Source organism: Hippichthys cyanospilos, chromosome 7 (assembly GCF_059441005.1).
Source record: "Hippichthys cyanospilos isolate Australia breed blue-spotted pipefish chromosome 7, RoL_Hcya_1.0, whole genome shotgun sequence".
NCBI classification, from domain to species: Eukaryota; Metazoa; Chordata; class Actinopteri; order Syngnathiformes; family Syngnathidae; genus Hippichthys; species Hippichthys cyanospilos.
In genome coordinates this window covers 5621336-5645146 of record NC_142375.1, presented here as the reverse complement: position 1 = coordinate 5645146, position 23811 = coordinate 5621336, and the positions used below count along the sequence as shown (strand labels likewise).

General features: G+C 39.6%; 2 protein-coding genes across 3 annotated transcripts; both read left to right on the top strand.

The window, feature by feature from the left end:
* Positions 1-4921: 4921 nt before the first annotated feature.
* Positions 4922-13519, top strand: smarce1 (SWI/SNF related BAF chromatin remodeling complex subunit E1). 2 transcript variants are annotated; one of them, XM_088419917.1, is made up of 11 exons: positions 4922-5262; positions 5824-5870; positions 6061-6104; positions 6288-6392; positions 7026-7106; positions 7437-7568; positions 9856-10027; positions 10993-11165; positions 11251-11352; positions 11617-11863; positions 11942-13519. In XM_088419917.1, exons 2-11 carry the CDS (start codon positions 5864-5866, stop codon positions 12151-12153), a joined length of 1275 nt encoding a protein of 424 aa, XP_088276043.1. In that variant the 5' UTR covers positions 4922-5262; positions 5824-5863; the 3' UTR covers positions 12154-13519. The 2 variants fall into 2 exon arrangements, with proteins under 2 accessions (XP_088276043.1, XP_088276044.1); XM_088419918.1 differs by having other exon boundaries at positions 4923-5262; positions 6288-6386.
* Positions 13520-17300: 3781 nt separating this feature from the next.
* On the top strand, positions 17301-23811 carry ccr7 (chemokine (C-C motif) receptor 7). Its single transcript, XM_088419802.1, has 3 exons — positions 17301-17394; positions 18532-18581; positions 22201-23811. Exons 1-3 carry the CDS (start codon positions 17379-17381, stop codon positions 23260-23262), a joined length of 1128 nt encoding a protein of 375 aa, XP_088275928.1. The 5' UTR covers positions 17301-17378; the 3' UTR covers positions 23263-23811.

The window sequence follows — 23811 nt, the reverse complement described above, 5'->3', positions numbered from 1 at the left end:
CAAAAATGAGAGTATCGTTGTTGCGGCTATCAAACCACTGTCAAATTGCTTCCCAGGAGCCAATCAAAATGGGTGTGTATAAATTAGGCACCATATTAAAGTGCAGAGTGAGGCTGTAACTGTTCTGTTCATCAATAACAATTAAGTGATTTTCTTCTATGCCATAACTGTCCAGTTCATCAATAAGTGAGAGCACAATTGTTCTATTCATCGATAAACGCGTAAAACAAAGCGGCTGCTTCTCAACTACTGATTGTGTGCAAGATATTGTAAACGGAGGAAAAAAACAACAAAACGTAAAAAAGAGATGTCACCAGCGGGGTTTGAATCCATGACGCTAAAGCACAGGTGTCGAACTCCAGTCCTCGAGGGCCGGTATCCTACATGTTTTCAAACCCTTTCCCTCAAAAACACCTGATTCAAATGATTGGGATCATTTTAAAGCTCTTGCAGAGCCTGCTAATGAGCTAACCATTTGAATCAGGTGTGTTGGGGAAAGAAAACTGGAAAACATGCAGGATGTCGGCCCTCGAGGACTGGAGTTCGACACCTATGCGCTAAAGTATAAAAAACAAGCATTTAAAGGGAATCTTAATGCACAAGACCATTTGAAGAAAAAGACCGAGAGTAGAAGTAGGTTGTGGAGAGATAAACACGTGCCCCAGCGATGGTATGTTAATGTGGTCCTTAATTGATATACGTCCATTTTGACTGGCTCCTCTGAAGCAATTTGACAGGGCCGCGATTCTTTTATAGCAGCAGCAACGTTTGAGTACCTTTTCTCGTGTATGCTCATTTTTTCGTCTGTGCTCGTTTGTTCTTAAGTGCCCTTTTTTTCTTGTGGTCTTTTCTCTTGTTATATGTTTTTGTGTTTTGTTTGCATTTCATCTCTGGTAATGGTTTTTTTTTTTTTGGTTTGCAAATACATTTTTTTGTTTGCTTACTTTTTTGTTTTGTTTTGGTCATTTGCACTTCCGGGCCCCCATAGATCTGTGATATATTTGACCAAATATGATTTATTTATTATACATTATTTATTTCATTTTATTTTCACTTGTAGTGACAGACAATTCAACACCAAGTGGTGGTGCAGTAGGGGAAGTGACTTGATTTTTCAGAACATGGAGGAAAAATGAGAGAGAGCGAGACAAAGAGGGAGCGAGCTATTTTAAATTGATGCTTTTCTCCTACTGGTCAGATCACAACCCATCTGCCGCAATGTCACAGAAAAGAAAAGTCGACAGTGAGAGTTTGACCAAGAATGGATGGCTGAATACTTTTTTTTTTTTTTTTTTTTTTTTTACTGAAGTCCGATCCAAAGCTGTATGTCTTATTTGCCAAGAAACCACTGTGGTTTTTAAAGAATATGACATCAGCCGTCACTTTTCCACCAAGCATGCAAATTACACCAGAAACTTTTCAACACAAGAATGTATGGCTACCGCTGACAGGTTGGTAGAGAGTTTGGAGGCTCAGCCAAACACAGACTTACTGTCAGAGGTGGGCAACTTACATTTTTTTGCTGGTCCAACATTCGTCTTTCATCACAGCCCCACCCAATTTCCATTTACGTTAGTCCGTCATTTTTTCAAACCGGCCGAAATTGTAATCGCCAGTCTGTCAATGTACCCTTCCGCCACCAGTAGAGGGCAAAATTTGACTTTTTTTTCTGGTCCGTCATTCGTCAGGCGCTGCTTTACTTCTGTCTGCACTCCCATTATTTCTTTTTTCTGTTTTTGTACTTAGACTTAAAGTTAACACCATGTCTGTGATCCTACAGATACGCTGCAATTGAAACACAACACAGTAATATAAGTGTAACACAAAAAGAAACCCAGCTAAGGCGTTTAACCCTAGGATATAATACATCATCATATTTACTAACCCACATCTCATCTTACACAGAACGCAGATGGAACAAGAATGCAATTAGCATTCATGTCCACTGGACGGCATTATCATGCTTTACACTCAAATGGTGGATGTAGGTTCTCATTTACAGCTATAGAAGACGGTTTCATTGACATTTGTGTACATTTGTTTAAATTTCATCTGTCACGTACACTACAAGCTAAACAAAGTATTGCTGAATTTGAATTTACGAAAAAACGTCTTGAAGTGCGAAAAAAAACCCATGCCCACTTAGCCCACGGATCACACGAACACGACCGATAAATGCTGACCAGTTCTAACCCATGCTTACTTAGCCCACACATAGCCCGTGCAGGACTCAGACATGGTTTACCAGTTCTAAACCTTTGCCCACATACAACCCATACAAGACCCAGACATGGCTGACCAGTCATAACCCATGCCCATTTAGCCCACACATAACGCAGACAGGATAAACGTTAAACGTGAACTAGTTTTTAACCCAAACCCACTCAGCCCAAATACATCCTGTATGAGACCAAGACATGTCATGCAGTCTACCTGATAGATTCTATAAGGTAGTTTTATTAGTCTACAAGGTCATTTTGTTTGACATTTAATAACAGACCACGCGTTGATGGTAGCTACGGTTTTTCCCGCTCCCAATTGTATAACTGACCTAATTTAGCTTTAGCTTAATGGAATGGCATAAAAGCTCTAATATAGTTTGAAGTTGTATACGCACTTAAAATATAGTGTACTTGCAAAGGTTTAATGGGAGTGTGTCACATGCATTTGTGAAGACTGCTTATAACTGCTTAATTATACTCACAGCAAGTGTCCAAAGAAAACCATCATAATATCCTGACCTCAGCAGCTTCTAAAAATACCTCTTTTGCCCAGCACCAGAGTAAACTTTCAAGTCTGCTTAGTTCCAGTAGGTGGGTCCATTTTGCGCAGCTCTGGAGGCTTAAGAACTGTGGTTATATCGACAAGGACAGCTTTTTGGGTCGTCCACTGATTGATTTAAAATGTCACAAGCACAACTCTCTGCCCTTGGGCATCCACAGCTGTGCCTGTGAGGCCCTGTGTGTGTGTGTGTGTGTGTGTAGGTGCGTTGTGTGTGCCTGCGGCAGATTAAAAGATCCATTCAACTTCCACTCTTGTATTTCAACCAAGTGTTATCCAAGTGTGAAGTCTGAAGGCTCATTCCATGTCAAAACAAATGCCCAGAACCTCCTCAATGACACCTCTTCAAATTGCCTATTTTAGTCTATTAGCGCCCTAATATGTCAAATGAAAGAATCTGACATTTGAGTCTCCTAGCTCAAATGGTTTTTGAGTTATGGCCAGTCAAAGGTTGGGATTTGGAATTGCACACTAAATTTTGGACCATATTTGGGGACTCTCATTCTATAAAATAGCCACCCTTTGTTGTGATTACTGCTTTGCCATTCTCTTAATGAGGTTCAAGAGGAAGTCACCTGAAATGGTTTTAACTTCACCGGTGTGCCTTACCAGGGCCAATTAGTAGACTTTCTTGCTTCATCAATGGAACATTCAGTTGTCCAAAGGTCAGGTGTTTACACGGCCGACAGCCCTATTGGACAACTGGTAAAATCCATATTATGGAAAAAGATTTCTTTAGACGTGTGAAAAATCATTGCAGACAAGGAATTTGGCCCCCACCCCCAAAAAAGGCAAATGACGAAGATGAATTGGTTTGTTGACTCCTCTTTCTCACCATGAGCTGTTGTGGTTGTGAGGCACAAAGATTACATTGGTTCAAAAGCCGTGACATGGGTGCTAATTTTGAACAACGGCTTGTACCGTACCATAGAATTTGGCTAGCAGGTGCTCATTGTTTAGTCAATTGTTATACGTGCTAGTTTTGTACAGAACAACTCGTGGAGAAAAAAAAAAACGTTTTTTTTTTTTTTATGGCAGTTGAAAATTGCCATAGCCTATACTCTGGATTCAATGTATAATGTATGACAACATAGTAAGATCCTTTGTCGGCCTCCTATGTTGCAACACGGTAAAAGCTACTTCGGATGACTGCTACAGTATGACAATTCTGCACAGACTTGAATGTAACTGACAAGATCAAATAGTTATGCAGAACAGTCTTTCTATTGAATTTTATAAAGATCTAAATCTCCATCAAACACAATTTACAACACCCGGTTAAACCAGCGGTATCAAAACTTTGTCCTCTGAGGGCCACATAAAGAAAAACAGAAAGTAGTAAGCGTCACATTATTCCTATTATTATTTGTAAAACTTTAACATTAAACACGGTAGAAATAAAACAAGTATGCAATTACACATTGTCTATATTAAGTAGATAATAATGACATATTATATCAAGGCTTCCAATTAAAGGTAATTAGGTAAATTACGATTTTTTCATACTTATAATGCTGTCTACCATCAAATCTTTCCATAACTTTTTAAAGAATAGCATTGTGGGCTATGTCAAAACATATTTTTTGTACGGGCCATTGGCCGCAAACGTGTGGACGGCGGGCCGCAAATGGCCGTAGTCTAAGCAACTCGTATAATGCCTTTGTTTACGTCTCAATTGTTACAGATGATCAAATTCCACTAAAAACCTCTGGTCATGTCAACTACTCCAAACGTTTACACTGACCGGTGTTTGCAAACAAAAACCGTGGTTGACTTTGGTCCAGGGCTTTAGAGTGTGAGATATGTTACTATTTTTAGCGCAAAGTCCCAATAAAGTCGGGGCCCTCTTTTAAGGCAACACACTATGACAACTACAGATCAGAGGCAGCTCTCCAAAAATGCGACCAAGAATGCAAAGCATTTCACTTCAGATAACATTGGCGCATCTCCCTTACCATGCTTACCCAGTTTGTACTGTACGTATTCTGTTGTCATAATTGACCAATCCAAGATAATAGGTGGGCACTAAGACCATGTCTCTCACCAAGAAGGCATGTTGCAATGAACCTTTGATGCTTTGAACCTAGTGGCTTTGTCTTTGTAGATTTGCACAATGTTGTACAGTTTTTGTGTTGTCAAGTGAAGCGTAAAGACGCACACTAGAACAGCATCGTGTGTTTCTTCATATTGCCACGTCAAAAAAAATCTCCTGGGTATTATAGTTTATCCATCACAATTGTTTTTCTCGCGGCGACAATTCACATCATATTTAATATCAGAAAAGGTTGCATTAAAATGCAGCGACGCAAAAACATTGGAGAGGCGGAGTGATTATGTGGCGCAGAGTGGGGGTTGGCTCGTTTTAGCGCCGAAGCTCCTCTGACGAAACGCCTTTCATTGTTTTACATGTGGAACCTGGCTTTATGCATAAGATAGCCGATTAACATCCCTGTCGAGTTGTGGAGGTTGGCATACTTCTGGGTGAGTCCCCCCAATTTGTTATTATTAAAACTGGTGTGGAATCGTGTGAGTAGCACGTTGAACATCTTTTAGACGCTACCACATCCGTGTAGCGAGCTAGCACGCGAGAAAGCTAGCCTGCATGCTAGCACAAGGCAAATGCTAGTTTCTACAATCCGACAGTTATTACGTTGTAAAAGCACTTTTACTCACGAGGCCGATGCTTAACCCATTTAATTCACTTTTGGTGAATGACTGGCCTGGGTTCCAGCTCACCCCACCAACTCCAGTGGTTATGCGTTATCGGTCCATTGTGATTGTCTGACTTAGTCGTTAGCTTAGCATGCGCGCCTTTGCGCCTCACAAGCCCAAATCCTTTCCAATTGTTCTTTGTGTAATACCATGCGTGCATTGAGTGCCATCGATAAGCAAGTAAGCACATTCAAGATGGTGAAAAGAATCGATTTAAGTCTCAGAGTTTGTCGTGGCTATTGTGTAACACAAGCTAACCCTCTTTCGGAGCTATCGGTTTTCGAACAACTTCCCTATGTATTTATATGTAGTCCCAAATGTGTGTTACAGAACTGTTGATTGGATCGGCCTAAAACCTGTATCTGGCGAGATGTCAAGTAAGGATTTTATTTGTTTCCCCCACTTTCCTTTGTTGGTTATTGATTCTGCTTCCAACGTAAGCATTATTAACGTCAAGTCAACTTAATTACATGGATTTGGAATTTTTGCTGTACAGCATGATTTGGTAATAAATGTTTCTAATTTTCTTGGCCTTATTATTTTTCTTTCCTTTTTTTTTCTTGCTAGAGAGGCCGTCATATGCGCCACCCCCTCCCCCTGCACCTACAACTGTAAGTACAGTTTCGTATATTTAATCTAAAATAATGACTTGGTATCTTAATGCCATTTTCATAGATGTTCCTGTTATACTAAATATGCCGTACCTCAAATTAGTTCTCATTTACACCTTTATTAGTTTCCTTCCTATGTTTGATCCATTACTCATTTGTGTTTGTCCCATTTGTTTCCATCAGCAAATGCCCAACACCGCAGGATTTGTGGGGTACAACCCCTACAGCCATCTGGCCTACAACAACTACAGACTGGGTGGGAGCCAAAGCAGCAACAGTCGGGTAACGGTATGAATATTTTCTTAGCGAAAGCAAAAAGATAGATTTGTTTCCTGTAAAATGAACTCATATAAATTGGCTCAAAACATCATTTGTCTGAAGTCCCTGTGAGCATAAAAAAATGCAGCCGTTCACAAGACCTATTCATTTTTTGAGTATATTGAATGGACGGTATCTTTGTATTGACTCTTCAAATAGTATTATCAGTATACCATCCCAACAACATAGTATGAAACACAGCATTCCAAACTGCATAACAATGCAGATTGTCATACCGTCGTCCATCTGTGTATTCAAACACCACCTTCCTTGAATTGCTGCATTTCTGACAGCCATCTTAAGTACCCTGTGCCATTCCTGTTGCCATGGAATTATGCGCTCGCTGCTTGGTATGACTTTGGGCTGCTGAACAGTAACTCAGTCGCTGCATGAAAGCTGTGCTTGGCTAACTGATAATGTTGTTGTGTTGCACAGGAAGCAAAGCTCATCTTTTGGGAAAAATTATTTTTTTTTTTTTTAAATTTGACAATACATGTTTGCATAGCAAACAATCCGATTTTTATCAGCCTGTTTAAAGATATTGTATTGTGGTTCCTCAGCCAGCTAATTACAAGCTGTTTTTTTCCTGTTTTCTCTTGTCAGAATTCATCAGGAATAAACATACCAAAACCCCCCAAGCCACCTGATAAGCCGCTGATGCCGTATATGAGATACAGCCGTAAGGTAAGTACCGTAGACTGTGTAAAATCTCTGTTTTGCATTATTGATTCATCATGTGCACAAGTGGAACAAAGGGATACATTAGCCACTCTTGAGTATGTTAATTAAAATCTCTGTTTGAAATGTCAGTGTTTGCTTTACAAGGTAGCTCTTGTAATATTAAGCCAGGACACAGTTAGGACAATGCTTTTACATAGTGGGATTTATCAACTTGGAGATGGAGCTTAAAGCACACGGCCTCCTCTGGTTTGTGACCTCTCTGCAAAGAGATAACCACTTATAGCCCCTCCAACCCAACCCAATCCCACCCCCATGTCTGGTTCTCATCACCAGGTTTGGGATCAAGTAAAAGCCTCCAATCCCGATCTGAAGCTATGGGAAATTGGGAAGATAATCGGTGGCATGTGGAGGGACCTCACTGATGAGGAGAAACAGGATTATTTGAATGACTACGAAGCAGAGAAGGTTGGTTGTTTTGCAAGGAATGTTTATGGGTCTTTTATGACTGATGGCCACAAGATACAGCCGATAGAAATTCTACACACGTCTTCAAATACAATGTTTTCTGTGTGTCGTTAAACAATGAGACCGCAATAAATAACTCAAACGTTTCCACAGTTCTCAGATCCGACATGCATAAATACGGTTGTAATTGCAAAAGTGTGGAAACCACTTTTTTCACTGGGGTTGTCACGTGGCTAGGCTCGATTATTCTGGTAGAAATAGTTAGCACACACCTGTCACCATTTACGGTGTTAGTGTTTCTGAAAATAAAGTTAACTAAAGTAGCCTTTTCCTGATGGATTTATTTTTGTTTTTGCTTCTTAGTAGAAGCCAGGTATTCATTTGATGATGAGTATTGTTGTTTGCGTATAACATACCTTTTTAAAATAATGATCAAAAAGTTCACAATTGGTTTGATGTGACCATACTAGAGCTGTCCTAAGCACTTAGTGATTTGTATTCACTTTGAAAAAATAGTTCTTGTTGTTGTAATTATTTTTTTATTGTCCTAAAATAAACAATCCCCTGGTAAAACGATTTTGCCAAATGAACTCGCATTGGCTTAGTTTAATACTAAACAATGTATTGTAGCATTTGTGTTGTTGTAATGACAAGGCAGAAACCACATCTGCATAAGTGCTGGAATTCCACAAAAATGCCTAATTTATTTAAGACACAACTTTTTAAGATCAGTTCTACAGTACTGATTCCTTCATACATGAGCCAAACAGAGGAGACTGCGTTTTACTGAGCACTTTGTAAAAACTATAGCAAAACAGTATAAATCATCTTCCTAAATTCTCAATATTGTCTTGTGTTCATATCCTTAAGTTACTGTATTTATTTGTTGCGGGATAAGTGTGTTTCAGATTTCCCACGTTGTGAGCGGCCTGTGTAACATTGAATGCACTCCAACCAGTTGTTTTTCCTTTTTCTCGCAATGAAACTTGAATTCATTTTGCCATAAATACCCAAAGTTGTGCACCATCCATATTCCAACGTTTGGATATGTGTATATAACAAAAGACCACAATTAATCAAAGGGTCAAATGCAATGCCTCAAACCAGAGAGCCCGACTGCAAACCTTGCCACTCTTAATTGAATCAGCTGGAGAAATTTTAACATGTACACGATGCTCTCTGTAAAATATTCCTGTGTGTGAACAAGGATGGACTCTGACATTGGTTTAGTTTACTCGCTTCGATTATTGAAAATAATGGCAAAAGAACCTCAGCTAACACAAGCTGCTGTTAGCTTCAACAGGCACGGGCTTCCAACCGACGTCCGCCGTAGTGCTCGTCCCGTTACGGAAGTAAGAATACGGACGATATAAAAATGCACGTATGTGCGTCAAAATTCTGCTGACTGATCAATCTCATTCGAATGGTATCGAACTAAAAAGAACAAAAAAACAACCTAATCTTTAAGTTACCCTTTATTGAGTGCACCCCTACTGTTTGCCTTCCTCTTTTGACTAAGAAAGTGCGTCTTATATTTGAGGAATTACAATAAAATAGAAATTTAAATAATAGCTCCCTGATTGGTTTCGTGTGGTTGTGTGTGTGTGTGTGTGTGTGTGTGTGTGTGTGTGTGTGTGTGTATTATTGTCTGCCTGCATTTTGGTAGCCTCCATGGGTCTGGAGCCTCTATGAAGCCTGTTTTTGTTGTTACCTTCCTCCAGAACACCTGATTCTAATGGCAGAAGTCTGCTAATGGTGCTGATCATTTGATTTTTTTTTTTTTTTTTAAAGAAGGGTTACATTGAAAACAGGCTAGATAGTGGCCCTGGAGAACCAGATGGAGAGACCCCTGTTTGAGACTTTTTCTGTCTGTACGATTGGATCCTGTGTATTCCTTGTTTTTTTATGGTTAATTGTCACAGAAAAAAAAAAAGTGAAAAGTTAAAACCGAGTTATTTCTGAACATGGCCACCCTCATCACCAACTTGGGGCGTTCACAGCTTATGAAAATATTATTCCTACCCTTACCCTCCCTGAATTGCTTTTTTCTTTAAAGGTGTGTTGTGCAGGTAACGGGTGGAATAAACTTAATGATTTATCTTGGTCCTTATATCACAAAAACCTGGCATTACTACAGTAGCGTTTAGACTGATGTGTCTGGAGCAGTTGTGGACCCTCCTCATCATTGCTTCCTGTGTAACAGTCCTGCATAAGCCGTTTCCTTCATCTTGATTTAGCTGGTGTGTGCTTGCTTGCCTCCTTGTAATTCTTGCTATCTCTAACTTAGATTGAATATAATGAAAGCATGAAGGCCTATCACAACTCGCCAGCTTACCTGGCCTACGTCAATGCAAAAAGCCGCGCTGAGGCAGCACTAGAAGAAGAGAGCCGTCAGCGGCAGTCGAGACTGGACAAGGGAGAGCCATACATGAGTATTCAGCCAGCTGAAGATCCAGATGGTAAGGCCACTCGTATTAAATTGTTTACCGCGCCGCTGCGATTACTTTACCAGAGCCACGCAAAGTGTTCTCTTGTGTTTTCTGCAGGTACACTATTTTAACACCCTCGCCCTTTTTTAAATTTGGTTTTGACAATTACATCTCTGTGCTTGAGAAACCGAATAAGTGACTTGCGCGCCCTGCACATCCTGTAGTTTCTTTCTTCCGGTTTTAAACACACATAAACCCACACAAAGAAGAAAATGTTAAAATGCGAGCTACACCCTTGTCAAGGAAATGACGCTTGCCCGGAGAGTGGATGACTTGCAGTTGGAAGATAACAACATTGAGGAAAATTATAATAACAGCACTTAGAAAACAAGCCAGGCCATTAAATGTTTTCCTCAGGGTCACATTCAGATTGCACATCATGCTCTGTCTGAAAAGAGACTTCAGACTTGATCATAGAAATCAGACAGTTCAGTATATCCCCCCCCGTCTTTTTCTTAAGCCATCACATTGAGAATTTTACGTGAAAGCTCATCGTCATACTGACGAAAATGCCACAGCTATGAGACTCGGATCCACTTTATGGGCAGAATTTTCTACCGGTGAAGAATTGCGTGCTTGCACAACATGTTGCACAACAGGTTTACATGAAGCCTTATATTTCAATTACAATGAAACTGAATGATCGAACGTAATGAAAAATGACGTCATGTTTACATTGATCTGCTCATGTCTCACGGCTGTCACAGGGCTGTTCTGATAAATGTGGGGCTGCATGTAAACGACAGATGTGAACAGATCACATTTAAACTGTTGAAATGACTAAAATAATTCTCCATGTAAGCCAAGCTATTGTCATTGCTTCTACTCTACTGTTCCTGCAACAGCCGTCTTTGTCATTACAGTTGACTAAATCTGTTTTGGATTTTCTTTGAAAAAGTCGTTTTGAAGGCTGTTGTTACCCCCTGTTTTCCTAGATTATGATGATGGATTTTCAATAAAGCACTCTGCAGCAGCCCGTTTCCAGCGCAACCACCGTCTGATCAGTGAGATTCTCAGTGAGAGCGTAGTGCCCGATGTGCGGTCTGTTGTCACAACTGCCCGTATGCAGGTCCTTAAGCGACAGGTCCAGTCTTTGATGGTGCACCAGGTAGAATAACATTTTGGATTTTCATACTTCTATACAACATGGGTAGTGTTTGCTAACTGTTGTCTCTGTTTGGCTCCTATCGCAGAGAAAGTTGGAAGCCGAGTTGCTTCAAATTGAAGACCGCCACCAGGATAAGAAAAGAAAATTCATTGAAGCTACAGATTCGTTCACAAATGAGCTCAAAAGAGTATGGCCTCTTTTTTACATCAAGCGTTGTTGAAATGCTCCTCTGCCGCCCTCGATACTCACTTGTGTTAACCCCATCCATATGTCGTGGTAGTCTACAAGTTTGTTTGAAATGAGAAATGGCATTTGTTGACTGCATTGTCAAAAGGTTGACAACAGGTGGTGCCAGTTGTCACATTGTCTACTATCCTCTGATAAATAAACGAGGTTTTTGTTGAACTTAATGTGTTTATTGATACTAATAATTGTTCTCATTTTTTGGCAGCTTTGCTGTTTGAAAGTGGAAGTGGACATGGAGAAAATTTCTGCAGAGATCTCTGCAGCTGAAGAGGCAGCCCGCAAACGGCTGGCTGAACGGGAGAAAGATGCGGGGGACAGAGGAAACAAAGAGCCTCCTGCGTGTGTGTCAGCGGAAGAAGATAAACATGGAAAATCACAACCAAATCCTCTCAGTGACGGTACCAACAAGGGAGGTGAGAACAGTGAGTTGATCGGCAAAGATCCATCATCAGGTGAGCCGTATGAGCGAACAAGATGTCTGGCTCAGAGGAAGAAAAAAACACTTTCTTCCATTTTGTTTTAAAAATAAGTTGCAGGAAAGCAGAAGGCTGCAGATGATCTTCAGGAACAGCCAGGCAGCGAAGAGGGGGCTTCGGAGGATAAAGAAAGTGTCCTGGAGGGAGCCATGGAGGAGGGAACCAGTGACAGTAACACAGGTTCAGAAACCACTTCTGCTCAGACAGAAGACGCACTGACCAGTGAGCCGTCTGAGGGTTCTGGCAGGGCAAGGTCAAGCCACTGAGTCACGCTTTTTTGTCTGAACTATGAGACAGCCTTTTTATCCACTGGACGCTCATTTACCACCTTATCTCATCCAAGCCCCCGCCCCCACAAAGCAGGCATAACACGAGTAACAACCTTTACAAGTTAAAAAGTGGTGGACCACTGGAGGCTCTAACCATATTTCATCCACAAGAAATGCCCTTACGCCAATTCAGCAAATAACATCTGTAACTCCAATACCATTGGAAATCTGATCATGTTAAAAATACAACCATCATGTGAATTAAGTGTTAGGTGTTGTAGTGCAGTTGGTATTTTTGCATGTGTCTATTACTAACCGTAGTATTGTTGTAGTCCTCAACATTGAGCTTGATTTTGTGACCAGTCCTCTAGACCACTTTCTGTGGGTTTCATCTCTGAATCAAAGGCATTCTTACATTGTCTTGGTCTCAGATGTGGGACTGGATTTTTTTTTTTTTTTTTTAACCAAGGTTGGTCGATACCAGGCCAGTACTATTGTGATCAATTACAAAACACAGAATTTGTTTACTTGTATTGCCACGCCTTCTGTGCACGTAGAGTGAATGAAGGCGACTGGAAGCAGTGCCTCAGAATTATTTTGTAAAAAATCATAAATCAAACTTACGCAGCCGCGATCACCATCTTAAAACGCAGAAATGGATTTATTCCATGTGTCAAAAGTTGGCTGCTCTCTCGTGCTGTCTAACAGGCAGGTGCGCGTGATAGAAGATTTGACTTAGCATGTTCTTTTTAACACTCATTTTTTGCGACTCAAACGTATAGGATCTTGACTGGAACGATGCATTGGATCTCTTACACGTAGCAACGTGGCACATTTAAATAAATGTTTCAAACTCAGAGAAATGGCCCTCAGTGCACCAAAGGTTGATAGTTGATAACGTGGACCAGCTCATAGCTGCCAAATATCGAGAAGAATGATGGGAGTGAACTCATTTCTGAAAGGTCTTGGTTCCGTCTCAGTGCCATCTGGTCTCGATCAGGCCTCAGTCCCGGTTGGTGTGGCCTTGACTACAACACTACCTAGTATAGTAATGCTAACTACCTAGTAGTATAGTAATGCTAGTTAATCACTTACTCTTTTTTTTTATATTGCTGTTATCTTAGTCCCTCCATAAATGATAGAGAATGAACACAATCATCATTGCAGTTGGCTACCTGTTAATCAAGTCAAGACCGGAACATGTTCAGAACCTAAACCCATTGTGCGTCCCATGTATTATTATATTTTATGTATTACCATGAATAATACTCAACTTTCTCATGCATCAGTGTGAACAGTCCAGAAAAACTGTCTTAAATTTTCTTGTACACGTTTCTGCCAATAAAGTTTTTCTTAATTTAAAAAAAAAGTGTTTGTTTTGGTAATGCAATTGAAACTGGTGTCTCAAGAAGAACTACTTCTAATGAAAAGAAAGAAAAAAAAAACAACTACATCATGAATCCACCATAAGTGCTTTTAAAATTATCGGGGAAGAAATAGGGTCTACATGTCAGTCAGATTTATGTTGTCCCTGAATTTTATCCTATTGAATAAGCTACCAACTGTACAGCACTTAAATGAAATTTGTCGTTGGGATGGCTAAACCTGTCACTTGGCACAGTCGTTGACCATGGTTGACAAAACACATTGGCATGGTACAGTATTAATACCAGAAATATAACAGACAAGTCTTAGAACTCAAAAGAATAAAACATACAAAGACGCTTCATAATTAAAAATAAAAAAGGGCAGTAATGACATACTTCTTTGTGAGAAACAAAGAAGTTAATTGTGTGTTTGAACTACTTTTATGTACAAACATCTATGGAGAATTAAGAGCATATTAATAACCAAGTCATCTGATGACTAACAATCGTACCATATGAAACACTTGACCGATCAGGGCTATCACATTGGTGGCGCTGTTGGTTAACCTGACCCCATTATGTCATTTCCAGTAGACAGCAATGCCCAAAATGGCCAAACCCTGAGATGGATAAATGTGCATGCTTCACGTCGCACATTTATGTACCTACAAATGTTTTTTAGTTTTGAAAAGCAGCTCCAAGATGTGCCATGACTTGAAGCACACTGAAACGTGGTGCAATATTTACCCAGCTAGCAGACAAATCAGATGCGTTGGATACAGGATTGACAATTTTCATTCATCCTTTAGTTCAGGGGTTCTCAAACTTTTTGGAGTCTTATTTTAGAAAGCACATTTTCCAAGGACCCCCATTGCAAATGTTTGTGGAAAAAAACATTTAAGTCATAAGTGCCTTTTTTCTTATTTGCAAATTGCATGCCTCCTTATAACAAACCAGGTCAATTTCCCCTCAAAAGGTTGCAGCCAATTATTTAGTCTAAAACAGCATCATAAAATAAAAGGCCGCCTTAGCTTTGCTGGCTTCACCGCCTCGTTAGCAAGCAACCGTAGACACAAAGCCCACTTTGGCGAATTTGAAAATGATTACATTTTTAAAAATATATTAAACTGGTTGAATTGATCTATTTGAGTCATTAATACTTTCACAATTTGATATGAAATAAAATGAAATTAACACAAATATGTATTCATGTGATTATTATCCCAATGTTCTGTCCTTCCTAGATGTTACAATGGCCTCTAGGAAGTCAGACAGTGAACAGCAAATGTGCATATGCATCGGCGCGCGCTCAAACTCTTATCATTACGCGCTCAATAGTTTTTTTCTTGCTCTCAAAATCTGTTTTCGCTCGCTCAGTTTGATTTTCTCCGCTCAATTTTTTTTTCCGCGCGTGCGTAATTGTGGCACAAATATAACGCCATAGTCCTTCCCCACCAGAAAAATGCACCAATCAACAGTGACCAGAAGCGGGGCCAAAAACAAAGACTAAGCCAAACAAGATGCAAATCTGTAACTGTTAAAAGGTAAACTAAATAATTTGAAAAACACCCAATTTATTTCACGGATCCCCTACAGTCACCCCACTTTGAGAACCACTACTTTAGTTGACAAATATGATAAGAGCATGTGAATGTAGCGCAAGATAAAGCTAACAAACAAGCCAGCTGAGAAGCAATATCTAATCACCAGCTTGTTAGTGGTGAGGAACAACGGCAGGCTCTGTGTAGTAGTTTTCTCTTCAGCTTTCATAAAGCTAAGCATGCGCGTCTCATGCCTTCCTATTCTGAGGATATTTGTTTACTGAAGCAGATTGGACTGGCTGTCTGGGTGGGCTGCTTACCGTGAAGGAGATTGTTTACGCCGTGTCACTTATTAGTGAGCGAGAATATACCTCTGACTGCCTTGGACTAATTAAACTGGGTTCCGAACAAACCGGACAAACCATAAATGTTGGACTTATGAAACGCAAAACAGCGTCAATAATCGGCTGTGTGCTCCCAAACACACGTTTTTGCCATTATGGCATTTCCCACAGTAAAACGTTGCTGCTTACTTGGCCAACTGTGTGCAAAATCTCTCCTTCTCAACTCCGGAACCAAAACGAAACTAAAAGACGTGGCTAAGGTTGGTCCATATTAGACTTACTATCAATATCAGGCTTCTTGCAAGTCATGTTTATCTGCTGGTGTGAGAAGGCAGAATAAGCAAGAAATGCTTATAAATGCATCAAAGAAGGGAAATAATAGGGTGAGAAATTAACATTGTAACATACTGTAGTTAAAAGTTCCAAAAAGCTGACTTTCCATGATACCCTTTTAAGTTGTACTCTCACCACGAGATGGCAGACTTACATAGATATTGCGATCCGACAAGAATTTACCTTAAAAAGAACAGCCAAAAAGAGCAGCTGTGGCTTCCTTGTATCGCGGACAGCCCGCTGCATACGCTGTGTTGTTGCCAATCCTCCGGGCGCTGCATTGCATATATTACTTGAGTGGTAAAAGTTGTTTGCATCCAAAAAAGTGTTGGGTTTTGGCCACGGAGTTCGTACCGTGCATCGTCATGGTGCCGATAGATTTCCCACCTCTGACTGGGACCTTCTTGTATGTCCGCGGAAGCCCGGAATAGCAAACTAGTGTTGACATGTTTGGCCAAGTTTTGTCAATTCTGCGCTATTGTGCACTGAAACCAACAGCGAATTGTATTTGTATTTGCTCGCTTGCTTGTTCTCTGAGACACGGTAGGGCGCGTGCTGCATTCATGTAACACCAATTCTAAATTCCACACAACATGTCTTTAACCTCTTGTCTAACACTCTTTTGTGAATTTGGATTGATGTGCAGGACAAAAATAACAATATCCAAAGTTAGAAGGATTGTATACTTTTAGCGAATTATTATATTTTAAATGCACATAATGGGTTTTACCACAAAATTTTGGTTTGCTGTTCAGCAGGTTTGTGGCGTCCTTGAATGGTCATTTTTATGCAACAGGCTTTTGTACAGAGAAAGAGAAAACTACACACACACTTTGTAGTTATTTTGTCATTTACTTCAAACACTTTGTTTTTGGGTTAGAATAGTAGCTGTTTTATACCTGCATTGAGAAATGTTATAAAAAAAATGAAATGCTGTGTATTAAAGCTCTTGTTTTGTACATAGGCACATCATTTTTCCATATTCCAAAAGGTATTTTTGTCATGCATCTGCTAAGAAAGTACATGGTTTATTGTGCTTGTGCAGATGGCGCATTGCACGTTTTGTGTTGGGTGCCTTGTGGTTAGCACTGCCTAAGGTGTAAGACACTACCCACGACCACGCTTTTAGATTTATCACATTAGATAGTAGGTCATTGTGTAGTTTTGCAGATTGGAACTAATCTCAATGTAAACCACAACACTAAGCTACATAATACCAGTCACACTTTACTAATTTGCGTCATACTAATTTACATGAACTTCCCCAAAAAAATTATCCTTCTTTTGTTCCTCATTACAGTACTCATAAAGGTAGCAATTACAGTATTCTTCTTATGCCTCGTTATGGTTTTGGACCATGATTTATCACTTTTACTGGCTACTTGTCATGGGTGCTGCTTGAACAATGCCCTTTTTTGCATAAATAGGGATAATATAGCTATAGTAGTGATTATACAAAACTATATAGGGCAATAATTCCTGTTTTTGTTGCATGCTGTTAAGGCTGATGAGAAGGTTTCAGTGATTTTAACATCAGGAGTCCCCCCCCCCCCCTCCTTTTTTAACCAAAGGAAATCACATGACAACTGCAAAAAGTTTTACTTGTTTAATAGCTTTACCACCTGCTGCCTGCCAACATGACTTTTGTCAGCTGTGAGTAGCCAAACAATTCAACTAAAAGAATAATACTCTTAAATTTTGTATGTTTTTTTTTTTTTGCAAACTAACATTATAGAGCTTGTGAAAATGTTAACTGCATTAATAGGGAAGAGGAACTTTGCGATTTCAAAGTGGATATGCATAACTAACTGTCTTTTGTTGTTGTTGTTGTACTGTAATACTATAACACGTACAAATAAAACCCACTTATGTAAAGCTAGTTATTTAAAGGTAACATCAGGTTTCATTTTAAAGCTTAGACTGAAAGCTTCTGTCAGTGACTGTGGCTCCACTGACAAAATCCTGCAGATTATTGATGAACTAAAAAGTATTTCAATGTTTATTTGAAAAAGAAGAAAACAAATTCTAAATGATAATGAAACCCATTCTGACTGATGTGTATTATCATATCATATTTTTCCCAAAAGACAGGCTATTCTAAACACATGCATAACTTGGATTAGGTCAATTTGCTAGTCTCTCCATCACTAATAAAAAGTACAAGTAAATATTTTTATTACAATATATACACGGTAAGGATTCTGAGACAGGAAAAGCCCACTTGGAAATAACTCATTATAACAAGTGGAGCTTAAACTCTTTAAATGAGTGAAAACTGAGCACTATTTAAATCCGTACAGTAGAGCTGTGCTTCTCAATTATATTTTGCCAAGCTTTTCACCCCCCCCCCCCAACACACACACACACACACACACACACACTCGTTGCTCTGACTATAAATAAGAATATTATCGTTAAAATTGTATAAGTATACCTAAACCTGTATCCTTTTTAACATTAACAAAAGAAAAAAGCAATATAAATAAACTTTCAACAACTGTTTTTTTTTTGTTTTATTTTTTTGCAACAGTGTTTATTATTTGTAACGTGTTACAGCTCAGTCTAAAACAGAAAAAATAACATCAAAGTGCATCAAAAAAAGTACATCAAAGTGCCAGGAAAAAAAAAAGATGAGAATTCTTATTTTATTGCAATACACTTCACTTGACAAAAAGAAAGCCTTTTCCCTGGTCTGCAGTTGAGGGAGTAGAGAACTTGCATGCCAAAATTAAGGGTTCCTTTTGGTCATGAAGGTTGTTGATTGTTAAGATGTTTTCTTTCTGTTTTCAGATATTCAACATTTTCTGCCCCTTTTCCTTATATGGTCAATAATTGTGCAGGTAAGGCACATTACAAAAACCAAAAACAAAACAAACAACATACTCAGGGCTTTGTTTTGGTGCTCAGGAGCTGTATGCAATCTATTTAGAGTTGCGTTTGCACCACTGTGCACCTTGGCGGGACGGATCCAACTGAGTCCTGGCCAATCTTGGCGTTATTATTCCTCATTTTTATCAGGAATCCGGGCAATGAGAAGTGAACATCAAGTTCAACATTACGCAAGTTTATTTCTAGAATAATTCAGAGGGATTGATACTATCCCCTGCTCGCCAAAAGCTGCGCCAGCACAGCATGCTATCAAAATATATTTCAAATGATAATGATGAGAATTGATTTATTCAGTTGAGGTCAGGGTTCGGCCTGGGTGTGAGGATTGTGGGCCCGAGTGCTGGCCAGCTGGGAGGCAGGGATCTGTGGCTGAAAGCCATTGAATTAAACACAAACAAAATGACAAACAAGGCACAAAGAATATCGAAAATACAAAGTTCAAAGTAAGTGAAAGTGAAGCATGTGATTCCTTTTCTAAAATTGAATGATAAATAAAGTCACACTTTTGCACGGTACAGAAATGCCAATTAATTGTCAATACCCCCTTGGGAGTAGAAAGACAAATTGACAGCAATAACAATATGCGCGGCAACCATATGAGTGCTGGTGAATAGACCTGTGCTGGCAGCAAATTAAGGTTGAGCACCTTTTTTTAATTATTTTTTTTTTTTACATCGAACACGCACACTCACACACACACAAAAACGCAGTATTTGTGTATGTGGCACAACTTTGAGACCTCATAGTCAGAGGTTCTGGGTTTGAATCTCATTTTAGATGCTTTTTAGACTTCCATCCTTTCAGTGTTTAGACAATGAAATGATGGTGTGTGCCTCTGATAAGGACAAGGTAAGCATGCTCATGTGCTGCCCTTGTGTAAATCCATTATACAACAAAAACATTGTCATTAAAACGCAATGTAAGACAAAAACATAAATATTAATGTATGGTACCATAGGAAAAGTGGTGAAGCACATCTCTGTGCTCAAAGAACAAATAAAAAGAAAATAAATTACTCAAACCATCCATCCATCCATCCATCCATCCATCCATCCATCCATCCATCCATCCATCCATCCATCCATCCACCCACAGCAAACTACCAAAGACCTGCATCATCAATCAGAGCTGCCAACTGCTATAATTGTAACGTACTTTCTAAACACAACCTCATTACAGATGGAACTTGTGTTGTTCCAGATATTTTAAATAACTCATGGATCACGTCGCACAAACATGGCACTGTTAATGTAAGTGTGGAAATGAACAGATGAGTGCAAGGTTAGTTTTAACATCAAAGACAAGATTAGTTTTAATAGAGGTTGAGAACAAATTTTTGGTGAATAAAAGCTGGTTGCTTCAGTAATGTAATACAATACAGCGCAAGATAGGAATAGCTGAACAGAAATGACAAAATGGATACTAATTTCAGTAGATTAATATCAGCGACGACCCAAAAGGCAGCAGCACAGAAATTGGTGAAATGATATTGGCGCACAGAAAACAACTGTGTGCAAACGCTAATCTTATCTATCATCAAATAACAAACAGCATCACTCTGCACTGTGTTGTAATAATGTCAGTCAGTACGTGTTGCAATACGCCTGACGGCTTAGTGTAGTAGCGCAGTGACTCGTGAGTGACGTTTTTAATGATTTGCTTTTATTTTGGTAAAATGGGCGGTTTGCATCATTGTGGGCATGAACACAGCCCAACTGTATTCGCCACCAATCAAATGTCTCCCTTCATTCCCTTTGAATCTGGTTCACTAGTGTCTCAGTCACGTCTTTCGGAAAAAAGACCCAGACTGAAGTATTGTCCATACTCTTGTGGCGACAGGCACTGCCTAAAAGCTAAACTGATCCTAAAGCTAAAACATGCAAACATTTTGGATTTTATTGTAGTTATGGGACTTTTGATCCTTTAAAGCAGGGGTGCTAACATTTACCAAAAGGAAATACCTAGCACAAACGAAAATGCTACAAGCTGAACACATACAAGGCGAAACTATATAACATGCGGAAGGTAAAAACTAACATTAGCTAGCATGTTATCGATAGTCACATGTTGGACCAACAAACGACTAATTTTGGGCATATTAGCATGACAACATTCCAACGAAGAAAAGACAATTCAAAGACACTCGTGGGCCAGATCTCACAAAGAGAAGGAACAATGCATGCACACCGACAGCTACACCTTCACCGCCACAAAATGCACTATTGACAGCGGCCAGAGGTGGCGCCAAAAACATGCACACATCTGTTACTGTTAAAAGATAATCTAAATCAGTTTCAAAACACCCAAATTATTTCACGGACCCCATGCAGTCAGGTCACAGACCGCCGGTGGTCCGTGGACCCCACTTTGAGAACGACTGCTTTAAAGGGAACAATTCATTCACGACCTTTCGTTAAAAGAAAAAACATTCAAAAGACTGGCTATTTGAAAATATTTTATCTGTTTGAAAACATTAATGTTTTACTTAAAATAAATACTGGTATTAGAGGTATTTCACGATTCGTGTTACACTTCGTGTTTAGGTGATAAGACCTTGGTAACTATTGTTTTCTTCTAAAATTATGTAAGATGGAAGTAAATTAGTCAAGTTGGGAATTGTGCCAAACATTGCTTAGTGGGAAAGTCTAAAGGAAATAAACAGTCAAGAACTACTCTCTATTCACATGCAGAACACTTTACACACATTGGCTAACACGTGTGTACACAGCATCTTAAATATTCGGACTACAGCTAAAAAACACTTGAATCCTATTTAACGGTCATATGTTTGGATGCAAGATGACGATCGAAATCCATTGATTCATGCATTTATTGCTAAGAAACCTGCTCCACGCAGTACCACTAGGAGCCTGCATGCTAGTTGAGGTCTGTGAACCCAACTTTGGGAATCACTGCTAAAGAGTTAAGTAGCCCCAAACTGTTAGTTGCCTCAAGCTTTTCTACCACTGAGGGACAAATGCAGTGTTGGGCACGCTACTTCAAAACTGTAATGCATTACTTATTTCTGTTATTCCAAAGTAATTAGTTACATTATAATCTTCCTGTGTTGGAAATGTAATACATTACACAACTACTGCATTATTTTTACATTACTCTCACCAACTTACCTGGAAATATGGATTTGGCATTCTAAATATGCTCATTACACATCCAGTGGAATGACCTTAAACTAAACTTAAGTAAAGTTACACATGATCACAAAATAAATATTATTGTCCCTGTGAACTTGTGAATGATGCCTAGATTGCTAAAGATGTAAAAATAAAACGACCTAAACAAAGTTCTCTGCATACCAACAGTACACCAGCAACCAAATGAACTGCATTTACGTTATCGACTGCTTCAATCGGTATTATAAATTTAAAGGTTTTAGGAGCATTAGGGCTACAAATTATAATGCATCGTAACACGCGTTACAGTCATCTGTACCGAGTAAAATATTACTAGTTTTTGTGTGTGATGCCTTACGCGTTACAACAAAAGGTAAAGCATTACAGTAAATACAGTACTTTTGTAATGCATTAATTCTTTAATCTGTTTTGTTCGCAGCCATTTTTATGTCAGCAAGAAGAGAATGTGACAGACTACATGGATTTGAGCTCCTTTACCTTTGACTACAGCGACATTCCTCAGCTGTGCGACAAAGTGAGCAACCACCAGTTCCGCCTGTGGTTCATGCCGACCTTCTACTCCATCATTAGCGTCGCAGGACTGGCTGGGAACCTCTTGGTGATTCTCACATTCATCTACTTTAATCGGCTGAAGACCATGACAGACGTGTACCTGCTCAACTTAGCGTTTGCCGATTTCCTCTTTGCATTGTCACTCCCCTTTTGGGCAGCCAATTCCATAGCAAACTGGATGCTGGGTGTAGCTATGTGCAAGATCATGCACACCGTTTACAAGGTGACCTCTTACAGCAGCATGTTCCTTCTCTGTTTAATCAGTGTGGACAGGTACTTTGCCATCGCCAAGGCTGTTTCTGCTCACCGCCTGCGCTCGCAAGCGGTGCTCTTCAGCAAAGTGTCAGCTGCTATTGTCTGGGGCCTAGCTCTGATTGTCTCCACACCAGACATGAAATACACCACAGTCATCAACAACACTTGCACACTTTTCTCCAGTACTTCTGACCCACTTCGCATCAGCATTCAGACGAGCCAGAATGTTGTCGCGTTTTTCCTTCCCCTCTTGGTCATGAGCTGCTGCTATAGTAAAATTATCCAGACACTTTGCGTGGCTCGAAACTTTGAGCGGAATAAGGCCGTCAAGGTGATTCTCGTCGTGGTAGCTGTCTTCGTGGTCTGTCAGCTCCCTTACAACGTGGTCTTGTTTTGGTACACGCTTGTCGTCGCAAAGGGAGGCACGGAGGTCTGCACGTATGAGAACAATCTCCTGTATGCCGTTGATGTCACTCAGTGTGTAGCCTTCCTAAGGTGCTGCCTCAACCCCTTTGTGTATGCATTTATCGGTGTTAAGTTTCGTAATGACCTTCTGAGGCTACTGAAGAAACTGGGTTGCGTGAGCCAGGAAATGTTCTTCAGGTATACCTGTGGTAGGAGGAGAAGCTCAGCTGCCTTAGACACCGACACCACCACCACATTTTCACCCTGAAACAGCACCACAACACTTTCACTCACATTTGAAACAAAAATGAAGTCTGACATATTTACGGCCTGCCCTCAGTTTAGAAACAAGTTCCTTTCCCACAGTGTTGATGTCAACCAAATATGTCTGTTCGTCTGAACATGCAGTTATTGCAATCTTAAAGTTATAGTTAGTGTTGTTCCGATACCGATACTGGTATGCATCGATCGTGCATTAAAATGGTGGTATGCCTATGCCATTTTTCCAATGAATGGGAACATACTGGTATTTGCTTTGTTATGAAAAAAAAAACAACAACATTATCGACAAAAATATAATACATTCAATGGACAACAGCAAACAATGTACATGTAATGTCTCCAGCAGCTACTGTTTATAATTCAGGTTGTTTACATTTTTTACATTTTTTTTGTTTTGTCTATCTTTTCTCTGTAATGCTTTTTTACATAGTATTTTTGCTCTGTAATGTTTGTATCTTTGTATTTCAACTATGAATGTTTATCACAAATTAAATAGCTGAACAAAATGTATTTCAAATGTGCTTTATACAGTATG